At 39.4% G+C, this 8,299-nt stretch overlaps 1 protein-coding gene and 1 pseudogene across 1 annotated transcript; both read right to left on the minus strand.

Annotated features, from left to right (window-relative positions):
* Window positions 1–258: 258 nt before the first annotated feature.
* On the minus strand, window positions 259–1,532 carry LOC122647497. The gene is made up of 7 exons (XM_043840886.1): window positions 1,526–1,532; window positions 1,344–1,471; window positions 1,117–1,200; window positions 835–1,023; window positions 683–752; window positions 441–592; window positions 259–282 (listed from the first exon to the last, which is right to left on the minus strand). The coding sequence occupies exons 1-7, from the start codon at window positions 1,530–1,532 to the stop codon at window positions 259–261; spliced, it is 654 nt and encodes a 217-aa protein (XP_043696821.1).
* A 1,265-nt stretch (window positions 1,533–2,797) lies between these two features.
* On the minus strand, window positions 2,798–5,434 carry LOC122647500 (annotated as a pseudogene).
* Between the last annotated feature and the right edge of the window lie 2,865 nt (window positions 5,435–8,299).

Below are 8,299 nucleotides of genomic sequence, written 5' to 3' on the forward strand. Positions count from 1 at the left end.
AAATAGACACCCAAGTACAAATAGTATTATACTATGAATCTATGAGTACTGGGGAGGTCGAGATTCTTGAAATATTTGAAATTTCTCTGGGATTTCTCTGAGATTCTCAAAATATTCAAAATTTCGGTCGAGTTATTTGAAACTGTGCATGTTTTGTGTCTTGTATGTCATCTTGTCTAGAGGAGCTCGAGATTCTCGAGATATTCGAGATCTCACCGAGATTTCGGCGAATTTTTGAACTATGATTACTGGAGGAGATCACTGACAGTTAGATGAAAGATACTAAAAGCTCCAATTTACATGTCAAACAAAACAAGTATGCAAATATACACAGAGACAGAGTTGCATGAGGAACAAAAGTATAAACGTACACAGACAGGTTTGCACGAGGAACAAAAGTATATCATTATGGACATTGGTTAAGAAAGTACAGTACATACAGCAAGTGCAGACGTAGCATGACCACTGAGAAGTTGTGCTTGTCGAACAACAATAGCTAATGCTTCGGGAGTTGGCAATCCCCTCGTATCAGATGGTACCTCCACTCTCAATGGATCTCCAACATAGGAAGGTGAAAGATTTGATTGATATCCTGCATAAATCATAGCAAGATAAGATTAAAAAATAAACAAGTATTCATAATTATATCATCCTAACTGGGTAAAACATTTGAAAGTTTCACCATTGAGTGATAATGCCTGCTCCATGCGGTTCATAAACTCACAAAGAGTGATCAAAGAATCAGGAATTGGCTGAAAGACAGAAAACCCATAGAAAGAATTAGAAGAAGCCATTTAGAAGGTAAAAGAAACATGAGGGGAGAATGGATACTACCATACGAAGTGAAGGAAGAGGTAAGGGGCCCCCTGTCACAGGGAATTGCAAAGATTGAGGCAGAGATGGGAATGAGTGATTCAAAGATGTCTGCATAGGAGGGACTTGATTTCTTGTCTGGCTCCTGGCACCTATAGTATTTGTTTCGTCTGTTTCAACACCTTGGGAGGCCTGATCAGAAGCATCGGACTAAAGAAATACAAATAGCAACATTAGAATTAGGCTGGACATAAGTGAACGTACAGCCTCTGAGAAGAGAAAAAAAAGGGAGGAGTTACTCACTGGTATATTGGGCAGCACATTGTTAGTACCAGCAGTGAGAGTCTGGTTCCCATGTCCAATAGAGCTCGGCACTGCCCCAACAATCTAAAAGTGAAGCAATAAATCAGAACCATACAGTATTCTCTTGCAGATTGATGAGCATAAGCCCACCAATAATGACATTCAGCATTAAGTGTAGCTCAGACACAAGAAGGTCACCAACCAACCAAAAACCCAAAAGAGCATACCCGAGTAAGGTCAGGAACAACCCCATCACCTTGGTCACCTTGGTCCCCAAGATTGAAGGTTCCGAGAACTACACTATGTGAAACTTGTCCAACCCGGTTACGTGGAGCGCCAGCATTGGCATCATGAACTGAAAAATCAAATAAAATGTCCTAAATAAAAGCCAAGCTTTAATATCACATGCTATGCATTTGATATTCAGTATCTGTAAAGGAAGAATTAATACCATGAATGTCACTATTCCCATTGGTTTTTCCAGAGCCTGTTCCAGGGGAAGGCTGTGACTGGGCAGGCTGTCTTGCTACTAAATGCAGTGTGTGCCCATTTTCCAGGTCTATGTGTGGTCAAGGAACATTATATAATAAACAGTAAAAAGGAACATTATACAATAAACAGTAAACTCTCTCTCTCTCGCTCTCTCTCTCATATTAAATTATGTCTAGTCACAAAGTCATTACATGCATATAAAATAATAGGATACGGTACTCAAAGAGGAGGTGATCATCCTTTAAGACCTTTCCCCTAAAAATTAGTCGTTGCTGCTCAACTGGGACACCAATTGCATTTGCTATTTAATCCTTGAACAATGGAACAGATATCTGAAAATGTTCAAAATAAAAACATGTCAAATTTAGGCATAAACCATCTACAATGGACTACATTTCGTTGTTAGAAGAACAAATCTGCTGAATTAATGAGAAATACTTACTCAAATAGAATAAATCACGAAATTTATTATTGTTTAACAAAATACCCCTATCAATTTTATAGTCCACATGTCATTGATAGCATAAGATGATGGAGGACAATTTGATAGCATGTGCATAAAAAAACAATAGAAAATTGGACAACGAGAGAGATAGAGGACTGTTAACCTTAACAATGGTAGGACATGACCATCAAAGAACTATTGGAAGAGAATCGTTCTCTTAACCATTAGACCACAATTCTTTCCATAATGTAAAAGAAGAACAAGAAAACAGAAACAGGAGGACGATGGAAGAACTAGAAGGACAAAAGAAGCCAAAAGAAGAAGAAAAAAAAAACAGAGTAGGAGAAAGAATGTCAAAACATACCTGAAGAACTTGTTCGCAGTGAACAGCAGCAGCGGAAGCGGCATCCGCTTCGGCATCGGCAGCAGCAACCAGTTCCTTCCCTTCTTTCTCTTCGTCTTTTTTTTCTCCGTCCCTTCTTTCTCTTCGCTGCCAGTGAGAAGTGGGACATGCAGCAGCAGCAGCAGCATAAGAAAACATCCATATCCATAACGCCGAAATATATGGAGTTCAAAATAAAAATAAGGGTAAAGGCTGGGCACGCCGGGACTGTGCCCAGCCTGAGTCTGTGTCTCTCCCACCCCCAAAGGAAATGACCCCCCTACCCTCCCCATCCCACCCTCTCCATTGGGCACAGCCGCTAGCTCCAGGAAAGCCAGCATGCCCAACCCTCTCCCTAAAAATAAACTATGATTATAAGGCAAATATTAGGTAGAAAAGAGAATGCACAGGAAGTACGATAAGATATAAAAGAATCTAGATGGCTCTCTCAGAGTTTCCATATTGACTGCAAATTTCAAGTTCAGAGCAAGTATCAGTGGCCGAACAATGTGGTATCCCATAAGAGTTCCTCTATCATAGTATGCACATGCATCCAAGTTTCCAAATGCAATGATTTGCTTTCTTTTCTTTGGAAGAATACGCCAAGCTTGGATTTCCCCATGACTATTGTTATAAGTACTAGCATTTCTTTAGACAATACAAATTACCAGATTCCATTGACAATTTTCTTACTATACCTGGCCAAGCATTGCTGCCTCTGCTTCAATTCCTCCAACGCCCCATCCAGCATCTCCTAACCCATCGATCATAGTTGTATGGGAATCAGTTCCAACCATACTATCAGGGTACAGCAGGCTATCAGTGTTGAATACAACCCGAGATCAAGGTATTCCAGGTTAACCTGAGTTTCAATAGTAATTTACTCAGTACATAAATATAAAAAATGATAACATTAGTGTGAGTAACACAAGCCCATTTGAAGATTTCATATATTCTACTTATCAATTGAGAGAAGGAATATTTAGAGACAGAATAAAGGAAGGAATTATGTAGATCTGAAATCTAAAGGTAGAACCCATGTCACGTAATATTGCTATTTCTGATGATAGTAACTCCCTAACCTGATGCACGATACCAGAGCCTGGAGGAACAACAAACATGTTGTGAAAAGCAGTAGATCCCCATTTAAGAAAAGCAAAGCTCTCCTTGTTCCTCTGGAATTCAAGATCCATATTTGCCTTCACTGCATTTTCTGATCTTGCTACATCCATCTGAACAGAATGATCAACAACAAGATCCACTGGGACCTGCATAAAATATCAATTTTTAGAAGAAAGTTAGGAAACCTTCCCCCAAAGGAAAGAAAATATATAATAGAAATACAAGAATAACAGGAATACATCTTACACTCAAAATATTAAATGCAGAAAAAGGTCATCTAGAGAAAAAGAACATTAAAATAAAGTGGAATGAGTGACACAGAATCAAATATATGCTCTATAATGTTACCTAGAAAGAAGAACAGAAGTAGTTCATCGAAGGCCACTTCAGTAATTATTAGTTCCTCACTGTTTTCATGATGGGGAAGATTTTGGATGTCCAACCCCGAAGAACTTACAAGGAATAAATATATATTTTTTTTTCGATAAGTAAGGAATAAATATTGTAATGAAAAGGAAAAATATCACCACCTACCAAGGGGTTAATCTTGCTAGAATCACTGCCAAGCTTGTTCATAGCATCCCTCATGCAAGCAAGGTCCACCACAACTGGTACACCAGTAAAATCCTAACCAACAAATGTAGGTCATAAAATTTGGCAGAAATGTAATAAATTAAAACTACTGTGCAATTACATCTTCAAAAAACAAAACTACTACATAATTAGCATAACGATAAACACCTGCAGGAGAACACGGGCAGGCTTGAAAGGAATCTCGACTTGTTTGGGAGAAGTATTCTCCCAATCAATAATCTTCTCAACATCTTCCTTGGTGACTTGGAAGTTGTCACAGTTACGGATTGCCGATTCAAGAAGGATCCTGACGGAGTACGGCAACTTATCTGTGATGCACACAATGTAAAGATGAGTGGATTTCTAAGAGATTGTGATTTTGGGAACCTGATAACAATATAAAAATTCAGAGTATTTCAAACTTCAAATCCGAGATAGGCTCATAAAATAGAAGGTCTCCTTCAATGCTGAAGAGAAACGGGAACTCATGAGGGGAAACAAGAAAAAAGGAACGTCATGAAGTCCAAGACCAACCTAAAGGATGACAAAATATATAATTTGCACATAGGAGCAGAAGAACAAAGGGGAGCAGCGATAATGCCACTTACCGATCCTTGGATCAGTCAGAGCAGGTAGGCTATAGTACTTTCCAAACTCGCCACCCCCAGAAGATTTCCCTTGAAAGTATTCTCAGCAGCTGATCCAACACATATTCACAAACAGAACTCAATCAATTATGTCGATCTCTGGAACAGTATTAACTCGAGAATCTAACCATCTATACAAATCGTCTTTCTCTAGTAATACGCTGAGTTGGATTAGTTAATCCAACAATTTAAGTTGTTCTCTCAATACATAAAAAGCATAAATCAGCGATGAATATTCATAAAAGAACTCTCATCAACCAAGGCACATTTGTAATCCATCTGGTCCGATTTCAAAACACTACTCAGAAATTAAAGCAAATATCTCCAGGAAGAACGAAACAGGTCTGCGTCGAAAGTCGTACCCATAGTAGCGATCTTGCGCTGAAAGCGTTCAATCACAGGAGCAGCAGTCCTGGTCTGAGCCCTAAGACTAGCAGGAGACCTCCAATCGACACCGTGGCTCCAGCGAGGAACCGAGGATCGGATGGAACGGATAGCAGTGGAGAAGCAAAGTGATCGGGCTTTGATGAGAGAAGGAGAGGAGGAGCGAGGAAGAGGAGAAGTTAGGGTTCTAGAGATGGAAGGCAAGGATAAGGATGATAAGAAACGAACCCTAGAAGCTCTGAGCAGCACCGCTGACGAAGAAGCGGTTATATACAGTCGCGGAATGCTTACCTGTGAGTGATCGTGTGAGAGAAAGCGAAAGAAAGAGGGGGGAAAGAGAAAAAGGAAAGTTGATTTGAAATAGAGAAGAAAAAACGGTTAAATATCTAGAGGTTGTTGCGTCAAAGACACGCAATCTGTAGTAACGGTCCGAATTCGCGTCAATTAAAGTAAGGCGGTACTTACCAAAAAACAAATAAGGCTGTTTGTATTTTTAATTTTTTGTTTTTTTTGTTTTTGGGTAAAAGTAAACTGGGTAATCACCACGCGGTATTTTACAGAATTCTTGCTGAGCCAAAAGGAATTTAAATTGGAAATCGATATCATTGAATTGAGTCCTAGAATTTATATTTTTTTTACAAAAAAAAAAAATTTCCTAGAAACCCCCAGAATCGGTATGCAATAAGCCAATAACTTATAGGGAAATTTTCATTGACATTCCTTCCAATAGCCCGTTAAATTAATGCCATCCAACTAAGGGGCCAAAATATCAATTTTTGCCCAAAAACTAACCGGGTTAATTGAGTTGAATGAAAATGACTAAGCTACCTTTTACACTAAAAATATAAGAAACTCAGCCCCACTCTATTTTTTACCCAAAAAAAAAAACCCTTCAAACAAAGCTATAAAACGAATTGTTTGGAGCAGAGGCCGAACCCCTTAGATCGACGCCGCTGCAAGTCTGATAATAGTCTGTTGTAAAACGAATTGTTTGTAGCTTTCAGAAATTGATTTTGTTGTTGGCCTTGGAGGTAGATTAGGGTTTCAAACCCAGATGAGCAATGGCTTCCAAGGGTCTTCCGCTGGATTAGGGTTCAAACCCAGATGAACAATGGCTTCCAGTGTGAAATTGGAACTGAAGAAGATGATTGAAGAGCTGGATTTGTCCGATGTGAGGCGGGGGAGACTGGAGAGAGTGGTGGCGGGGTTGCAGCGGAGCGAGAGAAGTAACCGGCATTCTTTTGTTGCTTCACTGCTCTCATCTCACCTCTTCTAGCTATAGGCGGTATCAAGGGCTTCTCTGGCGAGGCCATCAGTCCCAATTTCGGGAAAAAGAGAAGGATTCATGGCCTTTGAACGAGACTAGGGAAGCAAATCAGATGGCTGATCTGGTCGATCTATACTCCATTGCGTCAAATCGCCGGCAAACGTCTGAGATCTTCATCGTTTCCTCCTTCGTCCTTTTATTTCTTTTTTCCAAATTTAGGGTTTGGATCGCACAAAGGTGTGACACCCTTGTCCCAACTTTGAAAGAGAATGGATAAGAGGTTGGGGTTTTTCAAGTCTACTCTGTTGCAAGTCTACCAAGTGCCAAAACAGCCAAGAAGATAAGAATGAGATGTTAATTAAACTTAAAACTGGAAACCCAGTTTGGATTTTGGTTTATGATGGTGGGTTTTGGTTGGATCTTTAGGATTCAATTCTTTGTTTTCAAAAATTATGAGAAAATTATACTTCTCTGTTCAGTGTCTTAAAAAAAACCCACATTTTTATGGGAGAGGTTTTAAGGTATGCGAAAGGGAGAAGAAGAAGAAGAAGCAAGGAGAGAATAGGATAAAATGGAAAGGGAAAGTGCACCTATGTATGGGGTTGGATTGCTGAGAGCATGGTGGGGCAGGGGAGACTGGAGAGGGTGGTGGGGGGTTGCAGGGATGGGAGAATAAGAGCGACAGATGGAGGCTGAGGTGGTGGTGGTGGTGCTGGCGGTGGCGGTGGCGGCGGCGACGGCAAAAAACAGCAGAAGGAGAAGAAGGAAAGAAGAAGAAATAAAAACAATGGCAAAATTGTCTTTACAAAAAACCTAACATGTTGACATCATTAATTAACAGTTAAAAGGCTTTTTCCCTTAGTTTTTGGGCCAAACTTGATATTTTGGCCCTGAGTGGGGTGGCATTAATTTAATGGGCTATCGGAGGGGGTGTCGATGAAAATTTCCCTAACTTATAACATTCCCAACTTATCCCCAAACAAGGAGGATTAACATAACCACATAAACATACAAATTGACTATTATTATGTACTCCCCTCTACATTACCATGGGCATTAGGTGTTTGAAAATAAGTCTGGATCCTTTAGAAGCCATAAAGGGCATACTCAGTGCAAGGTACTGGGCCTTACCCCTACTTACGTAGAGAGGTCGTTTCCTAATTTGAACCCGTGACCACTTGGTCACAATTGAGCCACCTTACCGTTGCACCAAAGCCCGCCCTGGATCCTTTAGAAGTAATGTTTTCAAGAAATATTGGGTAGCAATTACCGCACTAGAAGTAGCCCCAAGAAGCAAATTTTGACTAGTTGATTTAACAATATCATGGCTAGTTCCCATTATAAGCATGTCATCCACATATAAAATTATAAACACACATTTGTTATGGTGAAATTTAATATACAAACATCTATCATAATCATTTACATGAAAACCATTTGAGATTAGGACATTGTCAAATTTTTCATGCCATTGTTTTGGTATTATTTTAAGTCATATGAAGAACGCATAAGCTTACAAATCTTATGTTCTCCACCTGGAACAACATATCCTTTTGGTTGTTTGATATAGATTTCTTCCTCTACGTCTTCATTTAGGAAACTGTCTTTATATCCACTTGATGTATAACAAGCTTGTACATCGATTCAACAGCAATCAATAGCCTAATAGTTGCTATTCTAGCAACAGGAAAAAAAGTATCATAATAGTCTATATCCTCTATTCTACCTAAATCCTTTGAGAATTAGTCTAGCTTTGAATTTGTCAAGAGATCCATTAGGTTTGAATTTCTTCATGAAGATTCACTTTGTGTGAAGAACCTTAGTCCCTGGAAGAAGGTTAACTAACTCCCGTGTGTAATTAACAATGATGG

The sequence above is a fragment of the Telopea speciosissima genome, unplaced genomic scaffold (genome assembly GCF_018873765.1).
Source record: "Telopea speciosissima isolate NSW1024214 ecotype Mountain lineage unplaced genomic scaffold, Tspe_v1 Tspe_v1.0067, whole genome shotgun sequence".
NCBI classification, from domain to species: Eukaryota; Viridiplantae; Streptophyta; class Magnoliopsida; order Proteales; family Proteaceae; genus Telopea; species Telopea speciosissima.